General features: G+C 40.3%; 1 protein-coding gene across 12 annotated transcripts in view; it reads left to right on the forward strand.

Moving 5' to 3' along the window:
- BBX (BBX high mobility group box domain containing) overlaps window positions 1–24513 on the forward strand; it is a 140348-nt gene that overhangs the window by 100962 nt on the left and 14873 nt on the right. For 8 of the 12 annotated variants that reach the window (XM_059837209.1, XM_059837173.1, XM_059837182.1 and 5 more), the window contains 6 exons: window positions 2022–2102; window positions 5400–5480; window positions 7650–8565; window positions 9453–9591; window positions 12759–12907; window positions 20493–20579. In XM_059837209.1, coding sequence (XP_059693192.1) covers window positions 2022–2102; window positions 5400–5480; window positions 7650–8565; window positions 9453–9591; window positions 12759–12907; window positions 20493–20579 — 1453 coding nt within the window. The remainder of the gene's footprint in view (window positions 1–2021; window positions 2103–5399; window positions 5481–7649; window positions 8566–9452; window positions 9592–12758; window positions 12908–20492; window positions 20580–24513) is intronic. The other 4 variants (XM_059837123.1, XM_059837145.1, XM_059837154.1 and 1 more) reach the window with 4 other exon arrangements.

Here is a 24513-nt window from a genome sequence, read left to right on the forward strand (position 1 = left end):
CCTGTTCTAGGAGGAAGATGAAAAAGTAGTTCCAGCTTCTTTTGCAAACTAAAATGTAATATAATAGCTAAAGTCCCACCTGTATTGTAATAAAAGATAGTAACTTGATCCTAATGATCCTCCAGTTAAATCTCTACATAAGTAAAGGGCGGTTTGTGGTTGTAGTACTGGAGATTTTGATTATTCTTAAGTCTGGGAGATGTCCTTAAGACAGGGAATGGGATCTGTAATCTCACTGAGAGCTGATTGATCAGCCATTCTTTTCCTTCTGATGTTTGGCCAGTAACTTCATCAGAATGAGTTACATTCTTCTGTCACTTGCTCTTTGTTTTCTTAGCTCTTTAAAGGTTGGGGGGTGGTTTTGGGTTTTTTGGGGTTTTTTTTGTTTTTTTTCTGATATGCAGTGTCTGCTTCCTCTCTTTCTTTTAGTACTATAAAGATCTCACATTTTGTTAGGAACACCTATGGTCTTGTCAAAATTTCTTTACTGTTTCCTCACTTTCTGCATTAAGAGGCAAGATATGCCTATATAGTCTTAAGTTACAATTCAGTGTATGTGGGTGTTGTTCTATCCTTTTTCTGCCATTCATGTTATACGGCAAAAAAAATCATTAAGATGAGCATTCGTTAAAATAGAAAGATAAAAAGTTGAAGTGCAGCGTACAAGATCACTTAGTCAAGTGGGGTCCTGGGCAGGTTCACTGAACTGTCTCAAAGCAAAACTAGGATGTTGAAATATTTCAGTTTAATATTAAAAATTACTGTTAGCGCACATTTGAGAGTATTATTCGCTGTACTAAAATAGCTTTAAGCGAAATGGATGTCCTAGATTTTGGTGGAGGAGGATGTGGTGGGGAGTGTAATAATAAAATCTTTGACAGGTAATTGAAAGATAAATTCTTCAAATAACCTAGTTCAAAAGAGAGAATTAATTACAAGGAGAAAGGCAAACATGATAATTTTTGCATCTGGAAGATCACAGAACCATAGGATGGTTTGAATTGGAAGGGACCATAAAGTTCATCTTGTTCCAATCCCCTGACGCATGCAGGGATGCCTTCTACTTGATGAAGTTTCTCAAAGCCCCATCCAGCCTGGCCCTGAACACCAGCCTCTCTGGGCCACCTGTTCCAGTGCCTCACCAACCTCTGAGTTAAGAATTTTTGGTAACATCGGCCATAAACCTGCCCTCTTTCACCTTAAAACCATTGGCCTTGTCCTGTCACTACCTGTGTAATCATGGCCCTAAGTGTGATTTTTGTGGTGAGAGAGATACCATAGAAACACTGATGATTTTGTCCCAAGGCTTTTAAAGGCTTCTAAGTCAAATACTACCATGCAATGCCGTGCCAGAAAAGGTCACATATCAGAAAATTCTTGCATTTCTGTATTCATAATGCTCCACTGGAAAGCAGGTCTGAAAAAATTTGGCTGTAAAAGCAATTCCCTAAAGTGGTAATGGTAGTTATTTACTTATCAGAGATGCTGGCACACCAACAGCTCTTTGGAAGGCTAGATTTAATCTCTGGACATAAATCTTATTTCCTTTTTCATAACTAAAGAAAGTGAAGCAAGAACTGCCTGTGAGGACAGATGGTCCTCTTCTATGTCAAAATAATGGGACATACTGCCCAGACCTTCTGGGAGAATTTTATTTAACCTTAACAACTAATAGGGCATATTTTTAAGCAACAGGTATGATTTGTTCACTTGGCCACAGAAAAAACAGATGTGAAACATACAGCACGACAGAATATTAGCTGTGGACAGTACAAACATAGAGTATCCATAAGCATAATCTAAGGAAGGAATGTGGTATTTGCTTGTATTCTTCTGTTTTCTACATATCCGTTAAGTGTTTCTTAGGTGGGGTTACCTGTCTGAAGTAGGGCCTTTTGCCAGAAAGAGATAAAATTAACTGATTTAACTAATCTCTTATTTTCCATTCTTTTTTTCCCCTCCCTTTCTGTCTTTCCTGTGTGCCATTGAAATATTTTCTCCTCTGTTCATTTGTAACCTAGATCTCATCAAATACTTCCCAGTTGCCAAGCCCCGAGCCAGTAAAGCACTGTGGGAAGTCGGCACTCTTCCAGTTGGCAGAGGTAAAGTTATACCCACTAGTGTCAGAAGGGGAGGGTGTGTATAACTTTTCCACAAAAAAAGTATGAATTGTTTAAGGTTTGCTCTAGTATCAAATTTGGTGTTTCCAGAAGCATAGATTACTAAATAATGACATACCAAGAATAGTAGGCAGTGGCTGTGGTCCCAGGGACCTAGTCTTTTAGACACTTGTGAATGTGCTTATTTTCTTAGAGATGGCGCAGAAAGTTACACTTCTTTTTAGGAAAGTTAGCTTTATAATGGTAATAAAAACAATGCTCAGGAGAACAGCAAAGACAGGAGATAACAGTATTCTTAATGAGGAGCTGGATACCAGGATTAAAAAAATAAAGCTTTAGTTACGATTATTGGAAGGTGCATTGCTTAATCAGGGACTGAGAATAGGAAAAGAAGAATAGACTTTGAGGTCATCAGGAATCTGTATGAAGAGTTGGAAGTTGATGCAGTGTATTAAATTCTGAAATTGGCAGCTGTCAGCAGTAATCAAGAATGCTGGGTCAGGTTTCCTCAAAGTCCTAGAAATTCTCTGTGAGTCTTAAACATAATCTTGTAGAGGTCTTCTCTTTGATATGGATGATTCACTCAAAAATCTCTGAGGTTTGATGTGCAGATGCTTTTCTTAGTGATGATGGAAAGATGAAGATACATGCTGTATTTCAGACAAATAAGGGAGTATGCTAGCACGTTACTTGTACACTTTTTTTGTTGGCTTTCGTTGTGGTGTTTCAGTTTTTTATTTCAAATTCACATCCTGTTTCAGTAAGGAAAATGGTTCTCTGGATCCTGTCTAGTTGCAGCCAGCCCTATATTCTTGCTGGTGAGATGAGTCCCTCTCAGGAAAAAGGCAGAGGTTGGAAGCACTGAAATGAAAGTATTTCATGTCTTGTTCTATGGATAGTCTTGCAGGACTGTGGCTTTATAGGAATTTATATGAGTGGAAGAAAATCTGCCTTACTGTACAGGCAGTCTCTGGCAGTTGTAGAGTTTGTGGCTATGTGCTCTATTGCCAGCAGTGCCTGTGCAAGGGTGATTACACCCAGCTGTGATCAGCGATCCATAAGGGTATTTGGCTGTTTGGAGCAGCGGAAGGGCTGCTAGTATTTACTCAGGGACACCAGAAGTTTCTAACATGGCCTCTGACAGGACAGCAACAGGCTATGTAGTGCTGTTCTGGGAGAAGGCTTATTGCCCTGTGCAGCCTGATTTTTAGAAGTCAGCCTTAGAAGTCGTGATGTGACTATGAAGCTTGTGAAGTCCTAATGTAGTAGAAGGACAGATGCTTGTCCATAGGAGTGCGCAGTTTGTACTGCAGGTGGCAGAAAAAGTGAAGCTAAGTCTGGCAGCATGACGTTGTGTGTTGGACAGGTTTCTGTGATCTCTCAGTGATTGCTCAGATGGTGTTCTGCAAGCCTAATTTAATACACAAAATGGACGTTAAAGGCTCTGTTTCAAACAGGGAAAAACACAGCAGATACGCTAGGCACATCCTCCATGTCTCTAGCTCTTGTAGGACATCAGTGCTATTGATTTTTTTCTAATTTTTTCCCAGTTTTGGAGATCTCTAATGTTGGATCATAGTTGAATAAATGATATGTGAGAGTTTCAAGTTAAGTTTTCAGATAGCAGTTCAGTCCCTGGTTTGGAGCATCCCAAATAAACCCTGTTCATAATCACTTCAAGAGTGTCTTAGGTTTGCAAGTGGATTTGGTAGACAGCTGTGCTATGCTGCTGTAACTCCAAACTGCAGATGCTGTGCACTGGAGGGGACTACTGTATCCATGCTGCTGGCATGGCAAGTCTGGTGCGTGGGAGCCTGTCTTCTTCATGTCTTCTTCAGCATAACACACTGCTTTGCTCCTCCTTCATCTCTTGGCTATGTAGATTAAACAATTTTATTTTCTCCCCCCCCGCCCCCCCCCCCTTATCTCTTCCTTTTGGATACTTCACAGTATTTCACAGATGGTGATTAAAATAAAATGCAGAAGGGGGTTTAATTATTTTCTAAAACTTCTGAGGACTTCTAAGTTTCTAGAAATGGTTGGAGCCACTCTGCATTCTGAAGCCTGGGAGGCTGTTGCTGTTCAGCTCTTCTGAGTCCCTTGCTGTGTTTAGCCTTCAGTGTGGAGGCACAAAGAGTGAAGGGGGGCAGTGCAGGAGTGGAGCATCACCTCCCCAAGGCAAAGATGCCACTGCACAGCACTAACAGCACCTGGTTGTCAGCAGTATGTGAAGGCCTGAACTCTGATGGTCAGAGCTCGGGCAGCGCTGTGAAGAGCTGCACTTTCCAGTACATGTAGAGACTGTTGGGTTTTGTTTATTTCCTTTATGGCAGTGACAGGCTGAATTCTGCAATTGACTTTGTAGGCCCATTTTGATGGAGAGCAATGAAAACTGAGTTTGTGGGGACAGGGAGAGACAAAAGGGTGTAAATACTTTGGTTTCCCAGTCCCTTATAACTTCACTTTCATATGCAGCCTAAAAAAGGAGGTATAAGAAACCCATAAGCCTGGTCTGAGATGATGGGATATGTCCTTAAAACTGTAACATTTTCTTCATACTAGTGGCCAATCCTGATACTGATACTTTAAAGTTGTTTAGAAAAAGATAATTTCTTTGCCCCTTGCTCAAAACTGGTACAAAATACTCTAAAATACTGAAGAGGATCATGGCCTGATACAGGAAGAAGATTCTGGAGGATAATCAGCTACACGTTTGCATGACAGTCTCCTTTTTTACTGAGGAATACTAAAGATTACCAAAGGCTTGAAGGCTTCTAGTTAGCTTTGGGTTCAGAGCATCTCTTTTATATTAGTCCTATAGGACACCAAAAGGCAATATCATAACCTGAAAGAAATAGCCTCCTTAACCTGTGATAATGAAATAATTAAAAATTTTGGAATCCATTGCACTGCTTAGCCTTTAAAAACACCACCAGCTGGGTTGCATGCTGGTGTAGATTGTTGCTTAACTGCTGGAGTCTGTTCCTATGTGAGAGAGCATGTGTTTCAGTTCATCCTATTCCTGAAAGGGAGTCCTGACAAGAAAAACCCCAAATGTGCAAGTATCATTTAGTGTACAGTGGCGTTATCCACCAGAGCAGTGTTGGAGTGGGCTTTTATTCATACCAGCATGCAGAGGTCTACACCTCTTTTTTAGTATATAATCTTATGAAGGAATTTTGGGAATCCGTTGAAAAGCTGCGTCATAAACATAAAATAATTGGTAGCGATCAAAGAATTTTGTGTTGATTTTATTTGTGTTGATTTTTCTCCCCATAGATTTCTTCAAGTACATCCCATTCAGGACCTTCTGATTTAACAAAACAGTGTGGAACATCAGCATTATTTCAGCTGGCAGAGGTAATACTGAAACACTGGTGACTAATTGCCCCAGGTGCAGTGGGGTGGAGAAGCTGAAGCTATTGATTGCCAAAGTCTGCAAGGCAGAACAGTGATACGGTTATAATTGCACTGCTGCTTATAGAACCATAAATTATCATGGCTCGGATGCCACAAGTTAAGATTTCCCCAGATTAGTCATCAACTTAGAGGTTTCTAAGAGTCTGGTGCAGCTGAAAAGTACCACCAGTTCCTGGTGGCAAAGGGACTTGGCTGCAACTGAACTTGTTTCAGTTTCTTAGTTTAGGCTTTGAGGTCTTAGGGCTTAGCTGAGGGACGCAAATAGTTAAGAGAGAGGATTGGATGACTGTGTCATAAAATTCAGGCATTGCCATTACAAATTCATGTTAATGGTCATGAGATGTTTTCATTTACTTTTGCTTTTCATGACCATTTTATTTTTCAGGTGAACGAACAGGTCAATAACTTACATAGAAGTTCTGCTATGGTACTCTCAGCAGATCTTCCTTCTGGGAGCAGTTAAAACCAATGGCACTTTATTGAAATTTTGCCTTTTTTTTCTAAACACTTTTTTAAGCTTTCCAAGTCTTGAAGGTTGTTTAATTACAAGTTTATTTGCTGACAAGACAGAAGTCACTTTTTTTGTAGCCACATCTGTAGCTCTGTACTACTGGCTACTGCAGAAGAAGCAAATGTATAAAAGGAAAAAATCGATTGTCTATGGAATATATGTTGAATTGACAAAATATTCTTAGTCCAGCGAGCTCCATTTTAAAGATGGAGCTTTAGCTTTTGAAAATCACAGGCTGTGCTTAACATTGCAATGTAGTAAAAAGGTCACAGAAGTACCTTCGTATCAAGAACCCACATTAGCAGAGTTGGGGAATTCTTCTTTGCCTAGTCTAACCTGCTTCCCAATAGATACTGTGTGTTGCCCAAGCTCTGGTGCTTTTCAGTGCTCAGCCCAGCTTGTCCTGAACCACATCAGTAATTTCTACCTTGTGCAGCAAGAATTTTGGAAACCTGCTACAAAAACATCCCAATCGTTGGTGTTATGTTCTTACATAAATTGGTATGAGAGACTTTTTTAATTAGCAAGGAAAAAAAGTCTTGCCAATTTGAGAAATCTAAAATGGACCTAAAGAGAACCCATGTGTCTCGGGGAGGTACATCCATACTGACCACATGGCCTGTGGGCTGAGCTGTGGGAACCTTCTGATGTCTGGTTCAAAGCAAGCGTCTTCCATCTGGTTTTGCTCCAGGTGACTGGTGATTTGTTCTAAAAACAAAACTGCGTTGGGAATTCAGCTTGGGGGCTTTGGGAGAGGACATTAAGAACAAAGCATGTCTTCCCGAGGGCTGTTGTTTGGTGCCGTGAAGGACAGCCTTCTGTAGATGTGTCCGCATAGCTTACAGGTGATCCAAAACGGAGAGGATCTCTTAAGTCAGTGCTGCAGGAACATGGCAGTTTGAGGACCTTCTGACAGCTCTTTTTCTGAATATCGATGTTTCTCAGATAGTATAAGGATTTTGGTTTCCATTAGTGTTATCTCCAGGAGGAGATAACCATGGCAACCACTGCTGCTTTGCAGTTCTTTGCAAAATTAGTCTGTGACATGAGAAGATTTGGAAGGCTTTTTTACTACCTTCCAAATTATTTCTTACATTCAAATAGAAGAAAATAACCTCAGTTAGGGAGATGCAGTAAACACTTTTCCCTCCCTCCTTCAAGGCCATTTGGAAAATGGAGAAAGGAATTGTATTAGGGACATTTGAAAGTTGAAGGGGAAATGGATGTGAGATTCCAAGTAGATTGTCTGTGGCAGTAGTCAGAGATAACTCTGTTCTGTTGCATTTCAGATATGCTGAAAATCTATCTAGCAGTGGGTTTCCAGATGATATAGAGCCTTAAAGGAAACACTACTGAGATCAGTTGGAGTCTTTTTCTATTAGAGCAATGAACCTACCAGCCTTATTCTAGCACTTAGCCCTCATCCCATTGCATCAGTTTCAGCATGTCTTCTGCCTGTTTTTCAGTACTGTCCTGTAGCACAGTTTGCTTTCCTAAACTAAAATGCCAGAGAGATTCCCTGTTAAATGCTCCTGTTAGTATAAGTAATGTTAACAGTTGATGTTTGTTTCATGGGACTGTTTTTAAACTTATTTTAGATGTGCCTTGCTTCAGAAGGAGTAAAAGTGAAAGAACCTGGGAAAACAAAAGTGGAAGCACTGGAAGATGAGGAAGGGGAAATTTCAGAGGACATGGAAGTAGAACTGGAGAAAACAACAGTAAAAGATTCCAGTAACAGAAAAGTAGAACAATCAGAGATAGAGAAAATGCAAAACCCAGACGAAACAAAAGCTGAGGAATCAGAAACTGCAAAATGCAGAGATTTTACTAGTCTTGCAATGGAAAACAGTCCTTTTGAGAGAAAGGATAACACAAAGGATCATATGTGCCGTTCTCCAGAGCTTTTCATGAGTGACATGACTATCCTTGGGCTAAAGCCAGAAAAGATAAAGAAGAAAAAGAAAAAAAATAAGTTGGACCGGCACACAAATGAAAAATCCACCCCCAAAAAATCTTGTAAAAAGAGGCAGTCCTCCGAGTCGGACATTGAAAGTGTAATGTACACAATTGAAGCCGTGGCCAAGGGGGACTGGGGTGCTGAGAGACTCGCGGATACTCCCCGCAAAAAAAAACGCCCTGTCTCAAATGTGAAGGGAAGCATGTTGGATACAAAATCACCAAAGAAAAAAGTGAAATCAAAAGAAAAGAAAACATCAAAGGAGAAACCAATGGAGACCACCAAAGAATCCAAGCCTCCCGATTTCCTTAGTATTGAAGCCGGCAAGGAAGTACCCTGTGAGGCTTCTGATAACATTAAAGTGGAACCACTGACCCCAGCAGAGGAGGTGGTACCCCAAAGCTTACCAGAACAAATCAAAACTGAGGACAGTGACTGTGTTAAAAAGATAGAAACCTGTGGCTCCAGGAAATCGGAGAGATCTTGCAAAGGTGCTCTTTATAAAACTCTGGTGTCAGAGGGCATGCTCACATCTCTGCGTGCTAATGTGGACAGAGGTGGGTGGCTTTGAGTGTTTTGTTTATAGCGTGAACTGCAAAAGCCTGCCTGGAGTGGGAGAAAAAGCAAAAATCCATGTTTAAGCTGGAATTTGAGCTGTGTGCAGTGGAAATATTGTGTCTGGCCACCTGAGATGCTAGGGACAGGTGGAGTGGCTGGGCTCCCTGTTCCAGGGAGGTCTTTTGAAGTCTTGCAATCTGTGTTCCTGCTTACCTCACAAATTCCTAACTGCTCTATTTTCATCTTTTGTGATCTGAGTTTTAACTTCTTGGCTGAAGGCTTTCTTGTTCAGTTTGTCAGCCTGCTGGTAGATGTGTGCAGGATTTGTGATGTATGTAACCCCGAACAATTACGTTGTTTCTATATAAACAACTCTTGTGGTTGTGAGTGTAGTTCTCAATCCTGCAAGAAGCAAATGTATTCTGGTTTTGCTTTGGTTGTTAGTTTTGCTGTAGGCAGTAAGTGAGAACCCTTTATCTTGTGGAAGGACAAATTTGAGATAATAGCTGGAAGCTTTCAGTGAAATGTCTGGAAGTGTATTTTTCCAACTGGTAGATTTGTATGTGTAATTAGAACAGTCAGAAAAGAAAAAAGATGTTTGTAATTTAGGGAAGCTTATTACTGTATGTCTCTTTAGCTCTTTCTTTTTGATACCTTAAGAGAGCCCAACTTTTGAGATAGTCCAGGAAAAGACAGGAGAGGGGACGCAGAATAGTTGTCAATATCATCATTGCCCAGTTTAAAATGAAAAGTGTTTTGTAACTGCCTTAAAGAAGGTCAGGCTTCATAAGTTGCCATACTGCCAGGGCACACAATTTTCTTTTGCGTTTACTTGTTTTGGAACATTTTTCTAAAGATGAGAAACAATTATCTGCCTTCATCACAGGAAAAAGAAGCTCAGGAAAAGGTAACTCCTCAGATCATGAAGGATGCTGGAATGAAGAAATCTGGGCCTTTTCCCCAAGTGGGACAAATGGGAACAAAAAACTGAAAAAGACTAAGCCAAAGGAAGAGTTTGTTTTTGGGTAAGTTGTGGCTTAACACTGATGTTTTAGTTAGGCCAGCCTAATAATTTAAGAGTGAGTCCTCTTCACTGCAGTTAAGTGACCTGGGTCTAACACAGAAGTAATCACAATTCCAAAAATGAAAAACCCTGTGGAACTGAGTCATGCTCTAAATACCTGTCATTTATATAGCAGAGTAATTCCTTTGAGATCTTTCCAGGTTTACAGCACTGTAGGTGAATTTGAATTGTGTTATTTGCTCAGTTCTAAACAAACTACACAGTATTTATCTGCTCAAAAAGTAGTGAAGAGGGTTATTTACATTTTCAGAGTACTTTGCAAGCATTATTTAAATGTGCTAAATAACACTTATTCTATGTAGGTGTTCAATCGTCATAAACCAGATTAGACTAGAAAGATCTCTTTGCCCACTTGGAGAGACTGCTTACAGAGGAATAGTAAACAATGTTCTTATATTGGCAAATAATTATGATAAATAATGTCATATTTCTATTGTAGAGAAAAGATATTTAAACTGTTTATGTCCACCATTATGAAATTAAATATATCTTGAAAACAATTAATGAGTATAAATGCATTAAAATTTAGCAAGGCTGCACAGAATTACTTTTCCAGTATACAAGTAATGATTTTTGTCAGACTATTACAGATTTATTTAGTTGCAGGCACAGTAGTTAAATCTAGGTTGCCATTCATGCTTGCAAATTTTGCAGATGGGAAAATGTATTTAAAAGGGGGAGTTTTTCCATATTTCATTCTTAAAATTATAATATGTTTGGTTTTGAAGGTTTGCAGTACCCTTTTCACAACTTAGTTTATGTGACATCTAATTGCAGCTCACTTTCAGCAAAGATATTAAATCAGTGGGATTCCCCAAGTCTTGTTTATTGGAATAGTCAAGAAAAATTAGTTAAGAAAAAATGGAACACTTTGTATTTTTAGAGCTTTGTATAAGTTTTGGAAATATTTTAAGTTGAAAGATTGAAAACTTTTCCCACATAATGGTGGGAAAACTCATCACATCTTGTAGCATAAAAAACGTAGTTGTAAATTATTTATTCAAAGAGTACCTAGGAAAATTGTCTAAATCATTCATTCAACGCTACCCTCATGAGCTGGCTGGATGAGAAAATAAGTATTTTCCAATCTCTCATCTTTATTCAGTTGCATCATTAATGAATATTACTTAGTGAACTCTGTAAAGGCAGAATTAAGAATTTGTGAAGCATAAGTGCTGGAGAAGGTAGTCTGTATCCCTTTCCATTGCATTACCTGATCTTCTGGCTACTTGAAGAGCTGGTTTTACCTCTGCCTGCTCCACTTAACTCCTTCTACTCCCTTCAGCATCACATTTCAGCCTTATTTTGTACATGCATTAGTGAAAGGGTCCTCACCCCTTCAGAATGACATCATTTCATAATTTTCCCTGTGTCCTACCTTCCCCATCAGTAGCTTCCCATATTTCCCTGATGGTCTGGGTCAGATGTGCTTTCCCCACTCCTTTACGAAGCAGGGCTCTACCTGCCTGGATCTCCTGGCAGGACTAGGCTGTGCAGTATGAACACCTCAGTTCAGCTTCACATGTCTAACCAGGCTTCTGAGAGGCTCTTAAAATTTGTGACGGTGTGGATTATTTTTTATTTCTTTAAATAATTAATCGCTGACACAGAGATAGCAGCACTCCCCATTGCCTGCCTGCATGTCACAAAAGTTATCAATTACTAGCAAGGATGGCAGTACATCCATTGTCAAATGAGGTTTGGCCTTCCCAATTAGAGCTGCAGCCCCTTACATGCCCTTGGGGCAGAAGCTGAGGCAGGTGGGAACAGACAGTGAGAGAGGAGCTGAGTCAGAGCAGAAAATCAGATGGTTTTGTGGTTGTTAGGGAACATCCCTAACAACATTCCTGTGTGGAAGAGAAAAAAGTAGCAGTACCAAGCACTACTGATGTAAGAGACCTTTGTGATTTAAAACCAAAATAAAACATGTATATACAGACAAACAAATCCCACCATGCACCTGGTCTGCAAAGAGCCAAAGCTGTATTTTAAAATGGAAAATTGCTTCCTGAGAGAAGTAATAATTAGAGAGAAAAAATGTAGTGTCTTCCTGTGTACCAAAGCTTTCAGAATGCAATTTGTTTGAAGTGATGCTTCAGAAAGCACAGAGAAGTACCATGTTTCTTATGATAATTCCAAGTGTATTAAGGGCCATCCTTCCAACAGTCATGCCAACTTCTGTCAAGTTGAGGTTTTTCATAGCAAGGAGAATTAAAAACAAGTGGAAGATGCCATTGTTCCTCTACCATTGACAGTGCTATTTATAACCTGCCTAACTGTGTGCTTGCCTTTTACTAAAACGCAATTTCTGCTTCTGCCTGGCTGCAAAAATTTGCAGGAACAAAGTGCTTATGCAAGCCAGTGTAGTCATTACAGCTGGAAATGCTATGCCATCCTCTTTTGAGTGCTTTGTTTTCTTCTGGCTATTAGGAGCAATCATACCTTGTCTGTGGATTTCTTGAGTTGTAGTTAATCTGCTGACAGTCATTCAGGTTAGGCTGCAGTATGAGGCATGTTGGCTTTCATGAAAGCATAAGCTAGTAGCGTTTTTCATCTCACAGCAAATGAAATACGAGGGGAGGAGATCTAATCACCCAGAACAAATACAAAACTAATTCCCCCCCCAATGCTTCATGTTTCAGAATATTCACAGAAGATTGATTAGTTTGACATTTTTCTTCTGGTTTGAAATGCTGTTTTCATTCTGGTGTAAGAATTTTATGTGAAGTTATTTCATTGGTTTATTTGTTTGTTTTACTGTCTTTGTTCATTCCCCTCACAGAACAGACTAATCTCTTGTACGAATCTGTGCAGCAGACAGAGCTAAATGTCACCAGTATGACACTGATTATTTTTTTTCTGATTTTAACATATGCTACTAAGGTAATCAATTTGCGCTGTTACAAATGCAGAAGCAGAAATGTACTTCTCATTCCAAAGTTGGATTAATATATACTGGTTTGGTGTTTACAGTGTGTGAACTTAACTGATTTTCCCCTCTCTCTATATAGAAAGGTGTGTGTGTATGCACAGACATGCTCTTAAACAATATATTTTTTTCTCCAGAAAGAGTTACATTTAATTTGAATGGTTTTGTTTCCCATTTAGCTTAGCAAAATTGGAAGAAGAATTTGCAAAGAAATTCAACAGCCTTCCTCAATACAGTCCTATTACCTTTGACAGGAAAAATTCATCTGTTTCGAGGAAAAAGCGAAAGATTGGAAGCGGCTCATGTGAACTACCAAAATCCAGCAAAGGTAAGTTGCCAAGTGCATGAAGTTCTTAAAAAATTGCATTGCTGTAACAAGCTCAGGAATTTATACATTCTTACTTCACGGTTACCTGTGGAAAGTCTGAAGTCAAAGATTTACTTGGCACTGAAGTTAGTTGGTTGTTATCTGGTTTAGTTTTCAGGCTGATTGTTTTCAATCTTGATACTTGGTTTTCATGATAAGTAGAACTGGATAGAGTTTGTACACTAAATGTATTTCTCATAGCAAGAAAGGTTTTCGAAAACATGAGTATTTGTGAGGTAAGTGAATTTGACAATTCAAGGAGAAAATGGGGAAAAAAGGGCATATGATCAAAGGTTACGTTTTCTAAGCTTAGTTTTAATTTCACTGTAATTTTAGTGCCTGTAAATTAAGACATAAGATACCAGAGATGTCTGAATGAAACATCTGGAATTTTTCTTCTATCAAGATTATAGTCTGTCATAAGTTTTGAGCAAAAATGTCCTGATGTGATTAAAAAATAGAGGACATGAAAACCAGTTCCATACCCAGCTCCATTGCTGAGGCTCATGGAGGGAGAAACTCATGACAAGCTTGGCTATTTTTTTATACAAGAAGTCTGTGACACAGAGGTGGTAGAGAAGTGACAGTGTGGTAGGGTAAAACTACTTTTATACTGTGGCAGAAATACTGATGCAAATATACAGTATAGAAGCATCACAAAATGAAGGAATTATGTACCAGTAATTCCACAAGACAAAAAAATGCTCAAAAGGATCCTCGTCAGACACAGTCTGCAATGTGAAGTTGGTTTTCTTTTCTGCAACAATAGTAGTTCCACTGAGTGAGAGGTTTTAAGATCTAATACGGCTGTTTTAGCCAGGTGACCCTGGATTAGATCTATGCCTTTGAATGCTTCACAAATAATCACATTACAGTGTGCAGGATTGAACAGCTGTTCTTTTCTAGTGCATGCCAGTTTTGGTATGGATTTTTGTAATTAGATGTGGAACAGCCACTTTGCAAAATTAGACTTGTGCTTATACCAAACTAGTTCTGACTAAGGCTGCCTTTAATTTGGTTTTATGGTATGTATTTGACAGAACTTCTTAAATGTGCATGAATTAATTGCTTTATAGCATGTTAACACACTGGTAATTAAGCAACATCTGTTGGGAAGAAAACCTCCTCAACTACAGTGATCTAGCAATTGAAGTTTTAGTAGCAGCCCACTGGATTTCTCACTACAGTATTTACCTGTTCAGTTGTCTGTATATTCAAAAATTCTGCAGGCCCTTTGTTGTTTGGGAATGGTGGGCTAGAATTCTGCCTCAAGCCAGGTAGCCCAGAATTGCATTCTGCTTTTGGGGAGGCTCATACAGGAGAGTTTAGTTTTTATCTTTGTTAGCATCACTTAAAGAGCTTTGGAATATATTTTGCCTTATCTCAAGGGAAGGTCAAAAACATAACTGCAGGCTGGTTACAAGCCTGATATGAATAGCTTTGGCACAGCCCTGCAGACACAGTCATGGAGCATTTGCCTCTGGCTGACAATAAGGGTCTTTAAATTAAGCCAGCTGACTTTGCACTGAGCAGATGGTAAACAGTCACATGAACTTTTCCGCCAACTGAGCTCTGGGGTTGCAACAAGCAGCCCCAGGGCAGGAATATCGGATAGTAACACTGGTCCTTCTGTAGTGAACATCTAACCACAGCCCCAAACTAAATCCAGACAGAGCTAGTGATACCTGCTCCTAATTCCAGTGAATGTTGAATTCACACACTTAAGCTGGGCAAGCTGACAGTTTTGTGGCAGTCATTTGAACTCCCTGAAGAGCAAGGTTCAGTCAGCTCTCAAGAGGTAGTTGAAAAACTTGACAGCAAACCATTTTTCTTCTGGAAAAGAGGGATTGCTAAAAAGTAAACATTTGATGGCAGTAGGTCAATTTTAAATGTGTTTTATTTTCTTAGGATGTGTAAAACTAGAGGATGTGAGTTGTGTATTTGAAATTATCTGACCTAAAAGTGAATACAGGCGAGCTTACTGGCTTAGTAAGGTTTGTTCTAGTTGAGTCAAACATTTATTAAGCTGAATCCTCAATTTAATTTGTGATGTACTGACAATATATTGAGCCTCATAGTGCTGTTTTCTGGTGAAGTGTGATGAATATAAAGACTCTTAGAGAACCGTGGCCTCCAAACATATAGCACAAGCAGATCTGTGTGCTAGGCTACTGCAAGTACTACAGGAAATGAAACTGGCATATCATGCAAAATAATAGAGCTTGGTTTGGTGTGGTTATGGGTCTTTTAAATTGTCCTGCTTTTTTACACTATTAGAATTAAACAAAAGTAGCATTTTTATGCAATGAGCATGAACCATGAAGGGTCAATATAATCTTATGAGTGTGACTATGGGGATGTGGGAGACCTTAACTTTGCACTGTTCTGCATTACTGTGTTGTCTGGAGCAGTTTCTGCTGTGAGGCTTTACCTTGGGTGTGTTTCTGCCAGGTAATTAGAAGAGTTATCAGCACAAATAGTATCTACATGTGTTTTTGGCCTCTGGGTGTTTCCAAATAACAGATAAAAATCAGTAGGGATATGTTTAAATAAACACTTCTTGAAATGATGTGCTGCTTTTTTTGAAAGGATGTGTGCAGGATCATAAACTATACTCATTTTCACTCAGCACAGATAACTACCTAATTTTTGAAGTCTATAGTGTCTACTGAACATCTAAAATTTAGAAAATATGTTGGGAGTGCTGCACTCTAAACCTTCCTCAGGATGTTGGGTGAATAAAAACAGAGAAATGTTTTTGTTTGTTTGTTGGGTTTGGGGTGTTTCTCTGCACCCCACCCCCAAAAGTAACTGTATGCTTTAAGTTTTATTTTGTCCTGGATTGATTTTCTATCAAATATCATTAGCCTGTACCTACAACAGGCTTGATCTGCTATCTAACCACACAGCCAGATTTGTCAGGATGTTTTCCTGCTCTGGAAAATCAGTAGGGCAGTGCCCACTGACTACTTCTGTTGTGCTTGTCATGTCCAGTCCACACTTCAGCCAGTTCTTTCACCTAAAAACACCTAAGGAACCCTGTAACATGAAAGCTGTTTCACATCCACATGTATGAAGGAAAATTTGAACCTTTTCTTGAATGAGAGGCACTGTTTTCCCCAGAGTTTACAAATTGTCTAAATTCTGCTCCCACTGAAATGATTGGGGGTCTTTCTTCAACAGGAATAGGCCTTAACAAGCCATAAAGCTTTGTCAAAATCCACATCAAGCGTTCTGAACTGGGAATGTGCACATACAATAATAATGCCACAAAATGGCTGAAGCTATACTGAATCTGTGCAGATGGCCTGCTCTGACATTTACTGGAGCTGTGACTGTTTTTTTGTTTTTTTTTTTCCTTCTTTCCAATGGCATATGTGCCAAAACATCCCACCATGTAGAAGTCAGCTGTCTGCAGCAAGTCACTAATCTGCTTGTATGCAAAAGTGAGCAACAGACAGAGTCATTATTTCTGCTTTGTACTTTGAAGAAATGCTCACTTATACACCAAGCACTGCACTAAAGCTTTCATTTTGGGAAGGCAAAGAGGGGAATGCACAGTGTGCTTTTATTTGGGGAAGAGACTGTCCACTTTTTTTTTTTTGGCTTTTTTGTCTGTGGCCTCTAGGACTAGAAATAAAACATCAGCTTAAAACGGATGCTGCTTTGTGGCATTCCTCTTGGTCTTACCTCTGGGGTTTTTTTTGGCTCGATTCAAAGCATTCAGATGCTTGGAGATTTCATGCTGTAACATTCCAAGGATCATGACCTAAAAATACAGTGCCTTCCTCTGAGAGGTGCAGAAATGCACAAACTGTTAATCCTGATTTTGTTAGGATCTTATTGAAACATCCTCTATTTGATCAGATCCTTTAAAATGGGGAATGTTATGAGAGCAAAGGGGGCCTATGCCTAGAAATTTGGAGGGAGTGCAGTTATGGTTCATTTTCTTGCCTGCTGCTTCCCCAGGCAGCTGCCACTGGCCATAACAAGTATTCCCAGGAAGAATCACTACTGCCCTCAGTGAGCTGCATGGACAGGCCAGGGATTAAATCCTGTGGCAATTTCTGAAGTGCTAGGGAGAGGAATAACTGTATAGAATATTTCAAACAGAGTAAGATTAGTAGATGGCTGTATAACAATGTCAAGTAAACTGAAATGAAAATGTTTTTTTCAGCTTTTTATAGGAAGGCACATCTAGGGTCCATTGCCTAACAGCAAGACTTTTAGGTTAGTTTTTTCAGCCATGGATTTTCTCTGGATTGAATGTTCACAAGTGGCATTTGTTCAAAGTCATGGAATACTTGTCCATTGTCTCCGTGAAACAGGTATAACCCAGCTGGGCATCCTGTCAACTCCAGCATGGTGACTGTGCTTACACTGTTAAGGCAAAGAGTGTGGATGAAGTTTCTTGTGGAGTCAGAAGTTGCATTTTTTAAGTCCAAGTATGAACTGTTGACTTATTTAGCTATTAGCCCATCTTCTCCTTCAATGCATTTATGGCAAAGGGTATTCTAAGTGTCGCTGGGCACTGTCTCACAGGAGTAAGAGCTAAAAGGGAAGGAAGTAGAAGGTTTCTTTACTGAAGGGCAGATTTTCTTTCGGCTCTACTAAAGTCCTTGGATTTCCCATATGGGAAAGTGGCATTTTGCAGATACAGGCTGATGACAAAGGTGCCTTCGATGTGGGGAAAAAAAGAGATGAGAGACACAGGTTTCCCACTGTGTGCAATGCTTGTCATCTTCTGAGTTTTTCATCTCAGTTGTTCTGCTTAGAGTTACTGGCACTGGCTCACAATCTGTCATAGTGATTGAAGTGGTTTCTATGGTGCAGGTTGAGCTGTAGAAATTGAGACATGGGTGATATGTCATCTGTTGCTTCTTCCAAGCACCTGAAAGAAATCACTAATCAGCTAAGTAAAGAATAATGATAACAAAAATGTCACAAGAATCATGTAGTTATGTACCTCTGTCTTCTTGTGAAACTGGTGGGAAGACTTGTTTCTGTTGATGTGGATGAAGTATCTGAGCTTGGTATCAAGAAGAGTTTTGTTCTTTCACTTAGGCTTCTGCTGAAGCTGACTGAGCTTTTTCATTCACTAGACTAGTCCTCTGTGATACTCAGGAAACTGCTGGAAAATTTGCAGAAAACCTCTTCAGTAAGTTTGAGTGAATATGGTCTCTTCTATTGTACTTTCCTATACAGGTTCTAGTAAAGCTGTTCAGATTCAAGCTGATGTTGTCGAAGATGATGTTTGGACTTAATTTGGTTTTTTGTATGACTTCTAGATTTTTGGAGTTTATTAATCTTTCTCCAAAGTTTTGATTTCTTCCATATTAAAAAAGAAGTAACAGTGAGCCCCAATACTAACAAGGGCAAGATGCTAAGGTACCTGCTTCTGTCTGGCATTTTAGCTTTCTCTCAGTAATTATCAGTATTGATCAATGTTCTGGTTTGAAAGCAAAACCACTGAGACTCTAAGTCAGAAATACAATTTATTGGGAAAATGGAAAAGGAAAACTATAATACATCCAATAACAGAAAATAAAAAAACCACTGACAAAGTCAGAATATGACCTGGCACCCTGTTGGTCAGGGTGTTGGTAGCAATCCAGTTGGATTGGTGACTGCAGTCCTCCTGGAGTGGCAAATGTGGTTGTTTTGGAGCAGGGATCCTGTAGAAAGGGTGTCGTCTTCCTCTGAAGATCCAGTAGAAAAAACAGCCATTCCTCTAGGAATCCAGTGGAAAGATTGACTGTTGTGGCCCAAATCAATCCCAGATTATATCCAGGTGGGGATGCTTAGCTCCTCCCCCCTGGGCGGAGCATCTCCCAATGGGCTGATATCATTTTAATGAGTCGTGTGATGGGTCCATTAAACAGACATGGCTCCTGGAGGGAGTTATCTCTGAGTCAGGTAGAAAGGCATTGATGGGCCCATTAACAGGAGATAAGGAAAATCAATGCTCCTCCTGGTTTTTGAGGATGGGAATAGAATACATCTTTATATTGTAACCTAGGACAATGAGACTGCCTAGTGTCTGTGAATGAACTTCACTTCATAAGACTAAATACTTCTTCCATGTGCTACACACTTTACTCTTTCTTTCCCTGCATATGGAGTCTGAGATGGCAAATTGCAGATGTAGAAGTAGATTTACCCTGATTGCACATTTCTGTATGGTTGCAGTTGTGTCCCAGTAGCCTATGTGTGTGTCTGGTTCCTTTTAAGGATGAGGAGGAGTGGAAAAGGCAGTGGGTAGAATCATGTAACAGGTGAGCTAGAGATGGGAAGGACAGCTGCCTTTTAGGCTATAAATCATCTTGTCACGTGCATAGCATATCATTTCTGTTTGGACTGGTCTGTTCTGAACTAGCCTGAAGACTTGCTTGTCCACTGTGTCTTTGGAAATAAGATTTTGAAGTTGAGTTTCTGTAAACTCCCTGAATTTTGCTTTGCATTGTGGAGATTATGCATCTCTTATGCCTGTGTTGCTATTATATCACTGACTGCTCCCCTAATGAGGCAAAGGCTAACTTCTTGATGACATCTGATAATGGCATATTTTGTGGTCCAATGTCACACAAGATGTCTTCTGACTGCTCCTAGTAAAGACTCCGCAGGCAAAGTAGGAATGATACCATGAGCTGGACTTAACCTCACCTTCCTCCTCTGGGGGCTTTAACTGTTGCGCTTGGTATATCTCATTTCTGGTCACCAGAAAGTCAGTTGTAGCTCTTGCATCCTGTGGTGGGTGTGTCCTGACTGGTAAGTATGTTCCCACCCTGTTGCTCCCTCCTGCAGTGGGATGTGGAAGATAACAGGAATGGCAAAACCAAGGAAAAATACTTCCTGGGTGTAGTAGTTTTGCAAAACTATTACACCTGGATCAAGAAGAAGACAGTTTCATGAGTTGGAGGGAGGAAACAAGTAATACCAAAGCCAGTACTCACTACTAGCAAACTGATGTCCAGCCAGTACCTGAGCACTGGACAACTTTATAAAATACTTTCCCCAAAACAGTTTTGTGCTGAGTATGGGGTAAAATGCTTCTTGGCCCATGTGGGACAGCTGTCCCAACTATGTCCCCTCCCAGCCTCTTGAACACCCTCAGTCTACTTGCTGGGGTGCTAGAATGAGAGAGATCTTGATGCTCTGTAAACACTGCTCAACAGTAACTAAACCATGGGTGTTTTTCCAGCTCTGTTAAGTTTACTCGCTGCCAGCCAAGCCCAGTGTACATGCAAAAGAGAGTTTATCTTTAAGTAAGTAAGAAAACCCCCTGTTTTATTGTATGGCTAGGCTTTCCTAAGAGTTTCATTCCCCAAAATGCATTGTATGCACTTAAACATGGGGAGGTGGTGGATTGAACTACCGCTTGCTGAAAGCCTCCAGAGTCCCTTCAGGCAGACGGTCAGGTTTTGTGCTTCCCTGTCAAATGGCAACTTGTGTTATAGGAAGGGGAGGTTGTGCAGTACATAGTGTGACTATTGTACTCTTTTTCAAGCTTCTAATTAAAAGTATGTATTATTAATGTTGTCTGTAGGTTCATTCCAGTCTCAGAAAAAGAACTTATTCCACAAAATTGGCAGCAAATTTAAGCACAGAAAGAAGCTTAATGTTCCGGACACAGGTACTGGTGCATTGCTTAATTAAGGTTTTCAGCTTCCTTCTTTCTCACTTCAGTCTTGGGGAAATGCTTCTAGACAGAGACACCTCTGCTATCTAGTCTTTGATTGCTTTGGTTCCTTATTTTCTCTGTCTGCTGTGATTCCATTGCCTTCTGGCTCCAGCTGATATTACCTTACTCCATTATTATGCTGTTTTGTTTTTACTTGGCATCTCCCTTTAATTACAGTTTCCCTGCTCCAGATGCCATGTAGCAGAGCTGACAAAGCAAGGGCAATTCTGCAGTTGGCCCCAAAAACTTTTATCTTCTACAGCTCACAGCTCTGTAGTCCTTAGGTTGCTCTTATCTGCATTCTTCTGTATCAGTGACCATATTATTTTGCCAGAACATTTTTGCATGTCCCTATCTCCTATTCTTGTGATTTCTTGCTGTCTGGAACTTTGCAGCTGGTCAAGGTGTAAGAGCCTGGTCAGGACGTAATCGCTTGTTTCTGCACCAGATCTCAGAAATACCAGCATCCAACCCTGCCTTTGTAGAAATCTTAAACCAGCTTTCTGTTTGCTTCATACTGAAAATACCTTCTGCAGTTTTTTAAGTTATGTTCTGGACCTTGTCTGCCCACTATCTACTGTTAGCTCTCTAAAGTCTTTTTCTTGTTTCAGTATCATAATCCTGCACGCTAGGAACTCACAACTCTTGAGGGGCATTTGCGAGTTTACAGTATGTACAGGATTATAGCTTAGCCTGCTTCCCTGGCCCCTTTTTCTTTGATCATCATGTTGCCCACACTATTCAAGTCATGTCCAGGCTGTTCCTCTGTTTCGCAGTGGTGTTCTCTCCTGCATTGTTCCTGTAATGTAGGAAAAGCCTCTCTAGTTCTGCTTACTTAACTCCATTAATTTTGTCTAGTTTCTTCCCCACACATGTTCATCTCTAAGATAATAAAGTGGTTGTTCCCATCTGCAGTTTCCCCCGCTGCAATTATAGTTAATATTTTTTCCTAAGACTTGGCCATGTAATTTCCTCTCCTTTCCCGGTGCTGTGTTTTCTGTCATCTTTGTTGCACTTATGCTATTTTCCCACATAGACTCTGCCTGCTCTTCTGCATTCCATGGTGCAAATAATTAGAAATTACTTGCTCTGTCTTGTTGTATTTTTACAAGAAATATGTTGTGGCAGTTGCTTATGAGAGTAACTATCTTGCTTCCATTTTGGTGTAAAAAAGGCATCATACTTTAGCATAATTTTTATTTGGCGTCACTCAGATTTTGTTCCTGAATTATTAATAGACAAATTACAGAGAAATAGACAAATTATTAAGAAAAATGGGTGTTTAAATTCTCCTGGTGGAAAAGAAGCAGCATTTAATAGATGATTAAGAGTAAAAAATATAAATACCTTAAAGTTTGCAGATAAAAATGTGGGTAAACAAAATGTCAAACCCTGCATTTGTTTAAAAGAAGCCAGCCTATTTTGATACAAAGTGAAGTGTGCACTATGATCAAAGATTCAACCATGGCAGGTGTTGAATACCCTGGCCTCATTCCAGCACAGCACAGAGGCATGTCCTTGGAAGTTAAGCATATGAATAATGTCATAGTGTCTAAACATTAAAGATGTGTCTGTGCATTTGCTCGGGCAGAGTCAGCTTGCTACGTTCCTCCCAAGACTAAAGCAAAGACACGAACTTAGGAGCCTTACACAGCCCACATATAATCATCAGAGGAAAGGCAATGGATGTCTGTATATTGATGGGGAACTGCATTTTCCCCTGAATTACAGAGGGGAGAAAATTTGGAGTCTTGCCTACTCTGAAGTGTACCATTAGTGACTGAAACCAAAATGTTGATCAGCAAAGGGCAGTATGGGCATGGCTGCAGCAAGTACTGGACAGCCTTTCCTTCATATGCTGCCAACAGATCTTCATCCTCTATCCAGGAGTTCCTAGGCAACAGGCCCTAAACCGTGTGGCTGAGCTGTCTCATATTCTGAAGCATTCAAGATGGGAATCCCAGAATCTTCATTTCAATTCAGATAATATTTATTTGAGCATTTTGTGAATCAAACAATAAATGAAAATTTCTACTCCTTTTTGTGGTTAGTCTATACTTGTGGTGAGTCACAAGTGTAACTAATGTTTGGTTTTGGTTTTTATGAAGTTAATTTTGCAGAAAGAAGGAGCTTGAATGTTTGTATAGCTGCAGAGGAGACACTTGGAAGGATTGCTGTCAGCAGAGGTCATGCTGGCTTCATGTTTTTTCTTCTTGAAAAGTGTGTGTGCCTGTGTTAGGAGTGAAGGAAAGTAAGTGCAGTAGAGGCAGATTTAATGTGATTGTCTTGTGTTGTCCATGTGTCTCTGGTACAAAAATCTGAGTGAATTTTGACCATGCTGTACACTGCAGCACCAGTGCACATACAGAGCAGGATACAGCCCAGTTAAACCCCAGTGAAATGCTACAGAGAGCCCACAGTAATGTAATTGAATATGTCAACAGATACATCTCTTCCTTAGGAAGGCTGACAGAAGCACAGCTGGACTCAGGCCTGTTTGGGAAAGTTAACACTCATCTGGGAGTTTAATTTTTCTGCCACACCAGAAGGGCTTTCCAATAGGAATGAGTACTTAAAATAACAAGTCACAGTGATTGCATCTTTGTAGGTACACTTTGTGAGCTATGCTGAGGCTCTTGCATGGTCTGTGTAGCAGCCAGCTGTAACATTGGCCTTGGCACAGGAAGGGGAGAAGAGAGAATGAACACATGCACTGGTCTCAGCACCAGCTCACTCGTGAAGTAGCCCTGTTGCTGCACCTGCTCCCACAGCAGCTCTCCCACACACATCAGAGCCCTGTTTTGTGGCACTTGCAGCCCAGAGGGAACCAGTAGCTCTGTGCCTTTGTCAGCCATTCTGGCTGGAGGAGGGCTGGATCAGGACAGGCTCCTGCAGCAGAGCTTCCCGCCCAGGCCGCTGTCTCCTACACCTGGTTTGGCCATCTGCTGCTTTGTATCTCTGCTTGTTAGTCCACAGTCCTTGCTTCATCTCTGGGTGCTGCCTGGCCCCAAAGCAGTATTGTAGCAGTTTCCTCTTGTCAGAGGAGCTGGAATTTTTGCCAGGTCAGTCTGGCATCACTTCCTTGATGAAGTGGTTCTGTAGATACTGATGACTTGAAGTGATGTTCTGTCTGGCTAGATTTTCACTGTTTATCTTCATAAAAACAATTAAATCATTTACAGCCTACCCGTCTTCCTTGATACCAGCATGCTTAGACCCACAGAGCATTTGTTCTGCACTAAGTGTGGTTAAACTTCTGCAGCTCTCTCTCATAACAGGCATCACTAAAGAAATTCTTTAAAGTCTGTGTTTTGTTGGGGTTTGGTCTGAAAAGCTCATGTGAAAAGCTGTGGTGTGGTGAGTCAGTTCAATTGACTTTGTTTTTCTTGTTCACAAAGATAGGGGGAAATAAGACTATGTGTCCTCTGCATGCTTGCAGAATAGGATAAACTCTGTGCAGACCTTTAACAAACCTAGCTGAGGAAACCATCTGGCATAGACCTCTGGATATGTCTCTGTCAGAGTAATTTCTGCCATCGTGGTGCAGGCATGCCTGAAGGCCCTCACCTTCATGGCATATTCTCAACTCTGCTTGCAAAGATAGCCTAGTAGTTCTGCCCATGCCACTGTCATGGAGAGCTGAGCATGCAACTCCCTGTTGGCAGGACTGCACAGTAACTACAGAACCTCATTTCATGTCTAGACAATGTTCCCCTGAAAATTAGCTGAGTTCCTCTTGGGACAGCTCTTGAATGCAGGACAGTGTGGAAGCAGAATGGATATCAAATGGATTAAAGAAAACTACAGAGAATTAAACCTGGCTAGCCCTATCCTTCCTGCAGAATAAAACCAGGTCCTGATTTGGAGCATCTACATGGATATGCCT

The sequence above is a fragment of the Haemorhous mexicanus genome, chromosome 2 (assembly GCF_027477595.1).
Source record: "Haemorhous mexicanus isolate bHaeMex1 chromosome 2, bHaeMex1.pri, whole genome shotgun sequence".
In the NCBI taxonomy this organism is placed as follows: Eukaryota; Metazoa; Chordata; class Aves; order Passeriformes; family Fringillidae; genus Haemorhous; species Haemorhous mexicanus.